This window comes from Centruroides vittatus, unplaced genomic scaffold, assembly GCF_030686945.1.
Source record: "Centruroides vittatus isolate TY-2023 unplaced genomic scaffold, ASM3068694v2 scaffold_3046, whole genome shotgun sequence".
Lineage (NCBI taxonomy): Eukaryota > Metazoa > Arthropoda > Arachnida > Scorpiones > Buthidae > Centruroides > Centruroides vittatus.
In genome coordinates, this window is record NW_027122699.1 from 1,134,619 (window position 1) to 1,148,773 (window position 14,155).

The 14,155-nt window shown below is 29.8% G+C and overlaps 1 protein-coding gene across 1 annotated transcript in view; it reads left to right on the forward strand.

Moving 5' to 3' along the window:
• The window catches only part of Sos (Son of sevenless), a 57,063-nt gene that overhangs the window by 39,117 nt on the left and 3,791 nt on the right, over positions 1-14,155 (forward strand). The window contains exons 12-20 of the mRNA XM_067285848.1: positions 1,539-1,656; positions 1,770-1,853; positions 1,943-2,152; positions 2,222-2,362; positions 10,583-10,739; positions 10,850-10,957; positions 13,168-13,323; positions 13,393-13,575; positions 13,692-13,809. Coding sequence (XP_067141949.1) covers positions 1,539-1,656; positions 1,770-1,853; positions 1,943-2,152; positions 2,222-2,362; positions 10,583-10,739; positions 10,850-10,957; positions 13,168-13,323; positions 13,393-13,575; positions 13,692-13,809 — 1,275 coding nt within the window. The remainder of the gene's footprint in view (positions 1-1,538; positions 1,657-1,769; positions 1,854-1,942; positions 2,153-2,221; positions 2,363-10,582; positions 10,740-10,849; positions 10,958-13,167; positions 13,324-13,392; positions 13,576-13,691; positions 13,810-14,155) is intronic.

Consider the following 14,155-nt stretch of genomic DNA (forward strand, 5'->3'; position numbering starts at 1 on the left):
TTGCATTCGCACTATCAGTTTTACTGCTGTACTGGACCAAAGTCAAAGCATAGCTATTTAAACAACTGTTATTTTGTTTTGTTTTATCTAAATTTAAAAAGTCTCTGTCATTATGTGACATGCCATATTTACTCGCATGTAAGACGAGTGTTTTGTTCATTTTTTACTGCTTCAAAAACCTAGGTCGTCCTATACGCACGGGCGAAAGATTCTTTGCGTTTTTGCAGATAATTTTTGTGAACCGTGTATTTGCATTTTTTACTGGATGCTTACCCTCTTGTATTTAAAAACATAAATATTTTATCTGGGTTGTTTGAATTGTTCTTGTATATTGTCAGGAGTAAAGATGAATAGCAATAGGAAAAGCAATGCTTTTGAATTTAATTCCGGATTGAAATTCCAAAATTACTGGGAGCCCGATATAGGTTTTAATCCATTTCCACATGAAAACAGATGATTATTTGGAAATCAGAATTCAGAGAAACTCGTAAGTGTAATCGACAGAATTGGGAAAAAAGATTCTCAATTGTCCAGCTTTACACGAACAAATTATGTTGTCAATTTTACAAGGTTTTTCCTTAAAGTTTAAAATGTCATTAATTTTTGTGGGACAATGTGTGCATTTACATTTGTTTGATATTTTACTTGTGATTAAACGAAATAAAATTAGAATTGTATTAATAAATCTAATTTTCTTTATTTTGATTTTTAAAGTCACACCTCGTCTTATATGCAAGTAAATACGGTATTTAATATTACTGTTATCTCCAGTGTCTACAGATATTAGAGTTTGATAACATTTACAACACATAATGAATGTCTTCTGCATATGTTGTATTGTGTGTGATGGCTCCTGCAAAAGAATGAACTACAGCACAATCATATGTAGGCTACTTTATTTTTCACAAGCATTGCATGGCATCAGTTTTTTGTCTTGTAACCTGTAAGATAAGGATATTTTTTTGAAAGTTTATTATGTAATCATTGTTTCCATAACTTCAAAATCCTGTCTGTTTCACGTTTTGTGATTATGTAATGAATATAAATATGACATTGTGTTCATTCAGTCCTTGGCGTAGTTTTTCAGCATTGAAGATCTAGAGTTTTTCCAGTTAAACACTAGTTGGGTTTAGACCATGGTTCTATTTGATTTGCATGTAACTATACTTCAGACAGTGTTTAAGTGCAAAGCTTTGATAATGCATATGATATCTGAGTTAATACCAGTAATATATCGGGGACAGATGTTAGTTTCTTACTGTTTTTTCCACATAGATAATATACTTTTACATCATTTACAGTTCACGTTTGTTAAATATCAACCTATGCAGGATCAAATGTTCTAATAGGTTTTGTATAATGTTAACACATGGGTGATCCCATCACGAGCTTATGCTTCTGTTGGCATTGCTTTAAGATTTAGTGAAACTTGCTAGAAGAGAAAGCTCAGTAATTAGTGTTATTGTTTCTTACTTTTTTAATTAGTTCATTAAACAATGATTTATTTCAAGTCTTAAAAATCATTATTACTGTTTTAGAGATAAAGTGTGCCTTTGAAATTGCTCCCAGAGATCAACCTCATATTGTATTATTTGCAAAAACAGTAGAAGAAAAGAATAATTGGATGGCTAACTTGGTTATGTTAAATACTAGAAGGTAAGATTCTATAATTTAAGTTGCAGTACTATGATTATTACACTATATTTGCAGTTATTTCTTACATGTTATGATTTTTTCCCCTCACAATATCAAACTTCTTTATATTTTAGCATGTTAGAAAGAACATTAGATAGTATCTTGCTAGATGTAGAAAAGAAACATCCACTAAGGCTCCCTCCTCCAGATAAATATAGGTCTGTAAAATTCCAAAATTCATATAATTGATATATATTAATATATTGGAATAATAATTAAATTGCTATTTTTGTAAATATTTTTATAGATTTGCTGTAGAGGATTCAGAAAGCAATATTATATTTGAAGAAGGAAAATCTAATGCTGGAGTACCATTAATAAAAGGTGCTACATTGGTAAAACTAGTAGAAAGATTAACTTATCATATGTATGCCGATCCCATGTTTGTTCGAACATTCCTCACGACATATCGATCTTTTTGTCAACCACAAGAACTATTAGATTTACTTATAGAAAGATATCCTTTTAAATTACTTAAAATTTAATTAATTTAAACATTGTTTGTTTTCCTTAATTCATTTTATACATTTGGTATACAAGAATCTTTCTTACCATCTGTTGTTCCTGATGGAACTGTTGGAGTTTTAGAACTTGAAAATTTAAGAAATGCACACAGAGAAGACCTCAAAAGATTTCGTAAAGAATATAGTCAACCAGTGCAATTTAGGTAAATCAGTATACAAAAATTTTGATGTATTAAATACTTTTTACTGGTTTTCTCATAATATATTATAAATATAAAATTTATAACTTATATACAGATACAAATATATACAAATGTACAAATATATTAAAATTTTTATCTGTATCAGAATACAAAATCAAACTTAATGCTCTTTCCAGAAATTGCTGGGTGGACCAAAGTATTATTGTGCATTATAAAATTTTTTGTTTATATAGAAAGAGGGGTTATATTTACAAACTTGTTTCTGTAGTTTTTATTTCACATGGCTACTTACTATCCTTGGCAGTTTGCATCCTCATATAACCATACCATGTTAATGGTCCTCTTTTTATTTCATCAGTAATTGATTCCTTTATGTTTGTTGCTTCTTTAAGTTTTTCATTTTTTATTTTGTGTGTGAATAATAATTTGCATAATCTTGTCAGTGCACCCATATCAACTGCACTTAACTATCATTTTTTTGACATTCTCTACATTTTGGCTTCATATAATACATAATAAGCTTTTTTCCTTATTATACATACATTTTGTTTTCTTTTTGAGATTTTGGCATTTCATTCTGCCTCTTAAATTACCTTTCTTTGTTTTTTCTGTTTTCTCTTGCTCAGTTCTTTCTCCCATCTTGGCTAATTCCACTTGTAAATATTTGTAATTACCACATTCTAAATTCTAAATCTTCTGTTTTTTTACTACAGTAGAATCTCATTTTAATGGATCACTTGGGCTGCCGAAAATCATTGTTTTGAGAATGTGGAAAATCCGTCGTGAACAACAGATTTTCCCATACCCAGGAAAATATCCATTATTTGAAAAAACATCCATGTTTTAATCCCCTACATACAAGTGCCAGTACTTGAAATTATTCCAATCTCATTGAAATCTCTGTTCTTTAGTCTATAGAAACATGTATGTTACAAGATCACATAGCTCATTAGCACTTCACTTGACTTCACAATTTGTTAAAAAATTCATCCATTTTGGTTTGTTTTGAAGCTGCCTTTCTGTCTATTAAATACAACAACTGCTTGATATTAATGTCAGGTACAGTATGTTCTTTTATGCTGAAACTTGAAAGGAAGATCTTCACAACTTAGAAAGATTTGATGGCATTCTAAATTTCAAAACTACACTTGGACCAGCATAAGAATGTTCACTAAGTGGTTTCTCAATCGTATCAGCCTACCAACTCCCTTTGTACAACTCTTCAATTGTATTGTATGTATCCCAGATGTAACAAGTGCATCGTCAAATTCTAAAAATTTCTGGAATCATCCAAATATTAACTAAATGTAGAAAAAACACAAAGTGTACAATGGATGGGACTAGAAAAAATCTGTTATTCCAAGTTACAGATCTGCTAAAAGGAGGTAAAATTACATTGATTTGGTGGGACCTAGGAAAAAAATCATTATTTCAAGAAACCCATTGTTTGGCAATCCATTAAAACAAGATTCTACTGTATATACTTCCCTCACACAAATAGTTTGTTTTTTCATTATATGAAGCATGCAATGCCATAATGTTGTAAATGCCAAAAAACAAACTTTTCAGGCGAGAGAAAAAACACTTTTTCTAATGAACAAACTTTAATCAAATGCTATAAAAATTATTTTAACAATTTACACTTTGAAATAAAACATTGGGTTTAATTTCAAACACCTAAGTATGATAGTAAGAAAACAAAAAAAGTTTAAAAGCAGGGTTAGAGCCATAACATTGTAAATGCCAAAATTGTGCAAGTGCATAAAGTTGTAAATGCCAAAAACAATTGCAATCATAAAATTAATGTTTCTACAGCTGAAAAACGGTTTTGAATACCAGAAACTTACATTTAAATTATTAAACACAATTTACAAATTCAATATCAATTTTAACATTAAAAACTGGCAATAATCTATTAGTGACTGCTTCCTGGCTTCAACAATGTTGGGCCCACAGTTTTGGTACTTGAACTGGGCTGTAATCTTTATCAATTGTAATATAATTATGATAAATAAAGGAAAATATAAACAATAAGGTATTAATTTAGTGTAATAAAAGTTAAAATGTATTTAAAAACTTCAAATTTGAAAGATTAATGGAAGTCTGAATATCATTTTGAAATATCAAATAATAAGATGATACAGGTTAACTATTAATAAACCGGCATTCGGTTATCCGGTTCTTCGTAAAAAACTCGCTGCATTACAAATTGGAATAACAAAATGATGTAAATGTAAACCGTAACATTTTATGCGCCAAAAGTCACGTGGCTTGCACTTTGGTGCTTAAAACGTTATGGCTTGCACATAAATTTATCTTCAAAATATAGCCATTTAGAGCACCGCTATCGCCACAATATTTTTTTGTAGGAAAAAACATTGCATTTAAAATTAATTTCTTCAATAAAATGTATTTTTAGAAAAATGGCATTTACAACCTTATGGCATTGCACGCTTCATATATAGTTAATTCATACACATTACATTGAAGTGTATTTGAAAGAGATTATGCAGAAGTAATTAACCATATAGGCAAAGACTATAGGTAATTGTTGATGTCTTTGCTATCATGCTTATTAGTTTCTTAAAATAATTAAAGAATGTAATTATTCTGCTTAACTTTAAAGATAGTTTAGTAAATGCAAACTATAATTAAAGTTAAGCCAAAATTCTATTTAATGTCGATTCTGTTTACCAAAAATTTAGATGGATATTAGTCTGGACAATTATTGGTGCCAATGAAATTATATTAATATTCCAAGATGGATGGTAGTATGATTACAAATTGAAATTAGTCCTTGACTGTAAAGGAATTCTGTTGTAAGTCAAACATAAAAAATAATGGCAAAAATTGGAAACAGTTCCAAGCATTGCACATAAGTTTATATATTATAATTAGTTACTGGGCATAATACAATACAGCAGTGGTTCCCAACCTTTTCTAGGATGCGGAACATTTTTGTGAGCAATTTTCTTTAGCGGAACACTTACTTAAGTTAATATGAAATACATAAGCTTGTCATCAGTTATTTTATTAGAATTGAGCAGTTATAATTCAAAATCTCTACTCATATTATTAATGCCAGTTCTAAGACAGGAAAAAATATACCTAAATAACTTTAATGGGAAACTTGTGCCTGATGTTTTTTACATATTTCATTCAGTTTTTCAGTTTTTATCATTGCCTTTATCTTATTCGAAACAGTAGTACACTCCATAAGTACGAGTCGTACATATATATTTAAGTTTATGAAAATTTTATGATTTTAATTTTTTGATATTCGGCGGCTCGAATACGATTGTACACTTTCCGATTTGCAACTAAATCTGCGGAACACTTGGGAGGTGCTTACGGAACACCGGTTGGGAACTACTGCAATACAGCAATGATGTTTAAGTGCATGAAACTTCAAACCAAAATTTAATATTTTAATTAATTAATTGGTATTTTTATTAACAAAGATTCACAGAAACACAGATGGTTAAACACCTTCAAGGAACTATATTGAGGGAATATTGTATGTTTTATACAAAGATTAGCAGGTAGGCCCAGCATTGCTCGAGCAAAAGTAACGATAGCAAAGATTAAGATTATTACATTATAGTCACAAAAAAAAGAGTAATTTCATCAACGAACTAAGTTTTTTTCGAAAGAAAGGTCGAATTTGAAAATCGAATGTTCTAATATTGTTCGATTTTCACGACGTGTTCTGATTATATCCTTCGATTTTCATCGAATATCATAAAGAAGAAAGGTCGAGAAAAACCGAACTAATCTGTTTGAATTTGAAAATCGAATATGTTCCAACATATTACTCTTTTTCTTTTTTCTTTTTTTTTTCCAGCGCCCGTAAATCTTGCACGTCGCTTTCTCTCGTTCTCCATTGTTACTTAAATCTGGTACCTTAACTGTGTACCAAATTTCAACTTTCAACTCCTAACCGTTTTAGCGAATATTAAGATTATTACGTTATAGTCAACCTTACCCATTTTCATAGAATGTAAGAATTGGGTCCTCCCTGTTTCCAGACTAATTACAGAATTTTTAGATAGGTCTAAAAATATGTTCAATTTCCCGCAAAAACGAAAAAAAAACTGCATCTGCGTCTTGCACGTTGCTTTCTCTTAACACTTCCATTGTTATGTAACACTTTCATCGTTGATGGAAGTGTTAAGACTTAATCCTGTCCCTCTCCACCGTGGGGAGGAATTTCGAAAAATCCCTTCTTAGTTTGTGTTCTTGTGACGTACCCTAACTATGTACCAAATTTCAACTTTCAACTCCTAACTATTTGGGCTCTGTGCTGATTTATTATTATTATTATTATTATTATTATCATCAACTCGTCTCAATTATATATATAGATTATAAAACTAAAAATATATCAAAGAAACTAAGTTTGTCTTCACATCTCTGTTTGTTTCTAATGATTGTACATGACAGTCTTCCATTACAGAGACAACCTTTTATTAGAGGCTATGCTTCTAGAAATATGTGAAACAGTTTTAAAATGGCTCTGGTGATAATGCCAAAAATTAAATACAAATTGTTTTGATAAAAATTTGTCTTCACATCTCCATGAAAGCCAAAGTGATGCAAATCCAAATGATAGTACAGTAAACTCTCGTATAATGCAATGAAAAAGTTGAGACTAGTATTCAAACAAAATTCTAATATTTCATCCAGAGGTATGTTTTCTTCTTCAGCTTCTAGACCTAGGTTTAAACTTGCATAAAATTATCTGATAATGCATGTCTCAATAACATGATTTCCTATAATGCCGAACTTATTCCCTGTGTTGTCTGCTGTAAAACGTGAATATGTCAGTCAGTTTGTATACAGTTATTCTCCATTATGGTATTACATTTAACATTTAATAATTGTACCATATTGTTAGTGAATGCAATTGGTTATTTGTATTTAAAGAAAATTTTGTTTTATTACATTAGTTTTGGCCATTGTAAGTAGAGAGCTGAATGTATTCATTGGTTATATATTGTCTTATGCTTTAAGCATGATGATTTATGATTTATAACTTTTTGTGAATCCTTTTGAAAGTTAACTGTGTTTCTTACTCGCCAAATTGATTAACTCCATAAAACAAAAAGTGGAGAAAAGTGACAAAGTAATAAACACTTTTAAAATATAAATTCAAATAAACATTGTAAAATGTATTATTGTATATGTAACTTTTATTTAACGATATACAGGGTGGGCCAACGAAAACGAAACGGCAGAGTGTTCGTGTTCGTCCAAGCAAATCGCTCGGACGGGTCGATTTTATTCTCGAGGGGACATCTTATGCAATAAAGTTTTTGCGAATCTGAATATTAACTAAACAAACTTTTTTTCCAAAATAAATGTTTGTTTAGTTAATACAAAATAAATGAGTTTTTAAAATTTTTTGTTGTCTGTTATATTCAGAATCGCAAAAACTTTATTGCAAAAGATGTCCCCTCGAGAATAAAATCGACCCGTCCGAGCGATTTGCTTGGACGAACACGAACACACTGCCATTTCGTTTTCGTTGGCCCACCCTGTATAAAATGTATAAGATAGCATAGATATGCTATAATTGTTATTATTATTATTATGATTTTGATATGACTGAGGGAGTTAATTGATTTGGCAAAGTGAAAAATTTAGTAACATCAAATTCAGTTTTCACAGTTTTTTATTTTAGAGAAACTTCATTATTGTACATTTTTTATTAAAGATTTTTTGCAAAAATGAATAATAACTGTTCTGCTAGTGTTACAATGGTTGTCATTATTATTTTGTTTAAATTGATTATTCAGCAACATAAATGATGTCTTCTTCATCAGCTGTATTTGAGGTCCCATCATGTCAATTTGTTGTTAAATTTTTATAGGAAATGTTTAATAGGAAAAATGAAAAAAATTATTTTAGTCTCATCCATCATGATATAACAGTATATGTAACTTTGTTTTAATTTTGATGGCAATTGTTTTTAGAAAAAAAATTTGTTTAATATTCCACAAGTATACTTATGTCTGCAGCAGTTGGATGTAACTAATTTCTTTTACTTACTTTAAGTGTTAAGATAACGTTAAATAATTTACCTTTATCTACAAGGCATTGGTCGGCGCACACTGCAATTGCAATGCTGAAGTGTGTGCTGGCGGATTAACGTTACAATATGGAGTTAATTAGATTGGCTTCTGAAATAAGTAAAATTTATTTTGATGGCCAGTAAAACTTAGTCATTAAGTGGTATTATAAATATAAAAAGTTATGAGTGTATCAAGTGCTTTGACACTAAAATTTAAAAAATTTGAAATGTGGAGTTAATCGACTTGGCTTGTGAGTGGCTCAAATATCAATGGATATTGAAAAGGTTTTCTAATTTAATAGCACATTCACATTTCCTTGTAAGCAATCAATATTCCATTTTGTTATATCTTCTGTATTGATTTATAGATGTTACAACCATCTTCATTTTCTATTGGGTTTGGACTTCTCATTTTTGCTTACAATAATAGAAGTTAAAATGTTTTTTAATTTAATTTTCTGGGTTCTTTCTATGCTAGAGGTAAAAAGTATTTGATTTTTGTTTTCTCATTATTTTTCACAGAGCTTTACAATTTATGAGAATCATTATTTTGACATGTCACTTCACCAGATTAACTAGATGGGCAGTCAGTAAAATTAGCCAGGAAGTTAGCATCCAACCAAAAGGGTTTAGGGAGAACATTGCAAACTATAATAAAAGGATAAAATTCAATGTTGCAATTTTTTAAACAAAGTTGCTGTTTCTTTTAAATTTGAAAATTCTGTAGTGTCTACTTAAATGATGTGTTCAAAAGTCTCTGAAGTTAATTTCTTACCCAAAAACAATGATCTTATTGAAATACATTTTGATGTTTCCACGTTCATCAGATCAGATAGTATTAATAGGTCATGTTCAACTTATTTTTCTACATGGCATACCTGATATAACTGATACTCTTTCATCTAAAGATAATAACTAGTGAGAGAAATTGTGATGGATAAATGTAATGTAATATAAACATTACATCTATCCATTATACAAATTTTAAAAAAATACAAAAATGAGTTTTTTAATGAATGTGTGATACATCAAAGTTGATTTGTTAACAGAAGTAGATAATTTACGCAGAATAATTAGACTGAAACAGTAATCTCAATCTCTATAACATTTAAAAATATCCAAACATATTTTTTTAGCTAAATAAATTTAAAAATAGTCTGTTATCTAACTGTAAAGAGAATTTAAAATATAGGAATTATGTATTAATCAGATTGTACTGCTACTGCAATTGTTTCTTTAAGGTAATTTGAAGACAGTCATAAATACAATAAAATGTAATATTAATCTATATATATAATTGAGATGAGTTGATGATAATAATAATAATCAGCACAGAGCCCAAACGGTTAGGAGTTGAAAGTTGAAATTTGGTACACAGTTAGGGTACGTCACGAGAATGCACACTATGAAGGGATTTTTCGAAATACCTCCCCACGGTGGAGAGGGACAGGATTAAGTCTTAACACTTCAATCAACAATGGAAGTGTTAAGAGAAAGCGACGTGCAAGACGCAGATGCAGTTTTTTTTTTCGTTTTTGCAGGAAATCGAACATATTTTTAGACCTATCTAAAAATTCTGTAATTAGTCTGGAAACGGAGGACCCAATTCTTACATTCTATGAAAATGGGTAAGGTTGACTATAACGTAATAATCTTAATATTCGCTAAAATGGTTAGGAGTTGAAATTTGGTACACAGTTAAGGTACCAGATTTAAGTAACAATGGAGAACGAGAGAAAGCGACGTGCAAGATTTACGGGCGCTGGAAAAAAAAAGAAAAAGAGTAATATGTTGGAACATATTCGATTTTCAAATTCAAACAGATTAGTTCGGTTTTTCTCGACCTTTCTTCTTTATGATATTCGATGAAAATCGAAGGATATAATCAGAACACGTCGTGAAAATCGAACAATATTAGAACATTCGATTTTCAAATTCGACCTTTCTTTAGAAAAACTTAGTTCGTTGATGAAATTACTCTTTTTTTTTTGTGACTATAATGTAATAATTTTAATCTTTGCTATCGTTACTTTTGCCCGAGCAATGCCGGGCCTACCTGCTAGTTGTCTAAATAATTTTAATTAAGTTATCAAACTGAATTAGAGATACTTAATTTTTTTGTATTAAATACAAAACTTTCTTTACAGAGTATTAAATGTTTTGAGGCATTGGGTAGACCATCATTACTATGATTTTGAAAGAGATCCACAACTGCTTGTAAATCTTCGAAACTTTCTAGACACCGTGAAGAGTAAAAATATGAGAAAATGGGTAGAATCCATTAATAAAGTCATTTTACGTAGAGTAAGTCTTCACTTTTAATAACTCATTGAATAATTTTATTGAAATATTTTAAAAGATCTAACAACAAAAAACAAATGTATTAAATTATAGAAATTTACTCTTTATTTTAGAGTGAATGTGTTGAAGAACCAAGAGAGTTTACATTTAGCTATGAGAAGACTCCTCCTCAAATTGAATGGCATTTGAGTAATTGTCCTGAAAAATTTGACCTCTTGACAGTAAGTTCATTTAGTCATTAGCTCTGTGTAAAAGCAAGTTTTTGTGTCCCTTGCCTGGAATCAGTTGTTTATAATTTTGTTATAAATGTCATTTCTCGTTGGGCTATGTGCTTTTGTTAATGCTACCATGACTATAGCTTGCACGATACAAGAAGAATAATTACTTTAAGTAACTTTCCAAACTTATCTTAAAACCTTTTAGCTTACTTTTAGTAACTTTCAAAATATTTTGAAGTGTTAGTTATATATTTGAGTATATGATCAATATTATTCAAAAAAATTAAACACAAAATTGAGATTTTAAAGACTAGCATAATAACTATATTTTAAAACAAAATTTATAATTGAATTTAGGATAAACTATTCTGAAATGTTAGATAATTAAGGAAAGAATACAATAATTAAACATATCTACAAAATAATAATTTAATAATAGTCAATTAAATTTCAAAACATTATTAAAAATATTGATTCTCTATTCATGTGAAAATTTTTTAAATCCTCTTCACCAAGAGGATGATCTTGCTATCTGTTTAAATATGTTTACAAGATTTTTATAACAGATGAATCTTTATAACTGTAAATGTTATTGGGGAATAAATTGAACACAAACTCATTAAAACTAATAGGTGTTTGGAAAAAATCTGCCCAAAATATCTCAGGCTCTATCTAATAACCAATAATTTTAAATTATACTACATGTGCTATAATTTGAAAGCACATGGAATACTATAGAGCATTGTAGAACCTTTTTCAGTTGATTTTCTGCTTCTTTCAAAATGACAATGAAAGAAAATGCTTTATGCCCGAGTGTATAAATTTTATACATTAAATAAATCAAGAAAAAGTTTACTGTAAACCATTTTGCAAATGAAGGCATTTCAAGACAAGCAATCTGTTGCATTCTCCAATGTTTTTAGAGTGGATTATAGCAACAGAGGAGAAGAAAAGGGGTCTTGTAGAAAAGTAAAAATTCTAATGAAAGCAAAAGATTGGAAGGATTGTAGAGGCCCTTTGAAGCTAGCAACATAGTTTCAATTTAATCTGTAGCCCTGAATATTAAAATTTCATGTAGTTGGCTCCATGAGCCTTTTAGTGTGTTATTTTGTTTTTAATATAAAAAAAAAGGTGGTAATTCTGGACAGAAAGGACATTTAAAGATTGCTGGCAAAGTTCTCTGAAAAGTTCATTTTGGACGACTAATCTTTACTTTATCCTCTAGCACTTGACAGTGGTAATGATGGATTTTATACCAGTGATAGTTCTATACACTTGCCAATATAATGTTTTCCAAGAAAAGAAATTAGAAGACAAAGTTTTGGTTTGGATTGCAATGGAACCAAAAGGATTGAGTCCTAATCAGAAAATCAAGTTTTGCCATCAAAGCCCAATGATATTTAAATGAATGTATGAGACATTACTTGATTCCTTATATTCAAAAAGAGTAGTCTCAAGCAGACTGTCTTATACCTAGACCTGGCAAGTTTCTGTTATTCCAAAACTATACTGCATTACCTGCAGCAAGAAAACATCACCTTTTTCAAAAAGAGAACAACCCCACCTAATGTGACACAAATTAGATCAATTGAGAATTTTTGGGCAATTCTCAAGTCAGCTATTTACAAAAAGGCAAAAACAGGAATCAGCTGATCAATCATATAAAACAGTGTTTTTCAACCATCGATCCATGGACCAGTACTAGTCTGCAAAAAATATACAACTGTACCAAAGTGGGTGCACTTGATTACAGATGACAGTTAAACAGAAATCTAGAGTTATTGAATGTATTTTGTTACATACATATGCTTATATAGAGTTACTGTAAGTTTAATGAATAAGCATAATTCATAGTTATGTATAACTTGGCCTATGTGAAATCATTATGATTTTGCTGTCTGCAATGAGAAAAAGGATGAAAACAATAGTATAAAGCACTGTTCAAAAATGTGAATGAAAATCTCATATAGAAACTTCACTGCATGTCTGAAGTAAAATCAACCATGTTTGACAATGGGACTTGCAGAATTACAAAAAAATGATGTATAGCTTTTTGCCACATTTCAATTAACTATTAGTTCATAGTTTTTTTACCTTCAAAAAAAGTCTATGTTGCAAAAACTTGTGTGAATTTTTTTTCAGATGCCCATTGATTATATTTCATAATCAAACAAAATCTTACTTTAAGATGATTTCATTAATTTTTTTTCCAGTTGCATCCTATTGAAATTGCCAGGCAGCTGACACTGTTAGAATTTGACTTATATCGAGCTATAAAGCCATCAGAACTTGTTGGAAGCGTGTGGACCAAAAAAGATAAACACAAAACATCCCCAAATCTTTTAAAAATGATGCGACATTCATCATCGGTAACAATTACAAGGCATTTTATTTCTAAAGTAGTAGGTTTTATTTTAACACGTCTTTTATCGTTACAGTTTAGCTTCTGGTTAATGAAATGTGTACTGGAAACGGAAAACGTAGAAGAAAGAGTAGCCGTCGTCTCTAGAATATTAGAAATTATGATCGTTCTACAGGAACTTAATAATTTTAACGGAGTCGTGGAAGTAGTCGGTGCTATGAATTCGGCTAGTGTTCATCGTCTAGAGCATACGCATAGTGTTTGTATTTTTATATTTGCAATTTAGAAAAGATAAAGCAAAATTGATTTTGCTTGTGTTTCAAACGATGTTTGTTTAGTTAGAATTTAACTTTAATTCTATCATTTTTATTTTAGGCAATCAAATACAGTTTAAAGAAAGCTTTGGAAGAAGCACAAGAGTTAAATTCGGATCATTTCAAGAAATATCAAGAAAAACTGAGATCGATCAATCCTCCTTGTGTGCCATTTTGTGGTATGTATGTTTTCATAAAATGAAAAATTAAATGTACATTGTTCTTCAGGACAGAGAGAACGGTAATTATTGGGTTGTTCGGAAAGTAATTTCGTTTTTTTATTACTAGAGGAATTAGATGTATTTTTACCAGCCAATTTTATTTTAAACCACATTTTCATTATATACTTTGACAGCTGACATTTTAAGGCTTATTTGTAAAAAATTTTGTTTGATTCTGTACAATTGATTTTTTTCGGCGACCCATCAAATATGGAAAATCGAAAGCATCATTTTCGGCGTATTTTGCTTTTTTATAACCAAAAAACCAAAATGCCGTTCAAACAAAAAAAAAATTGTGGTACAT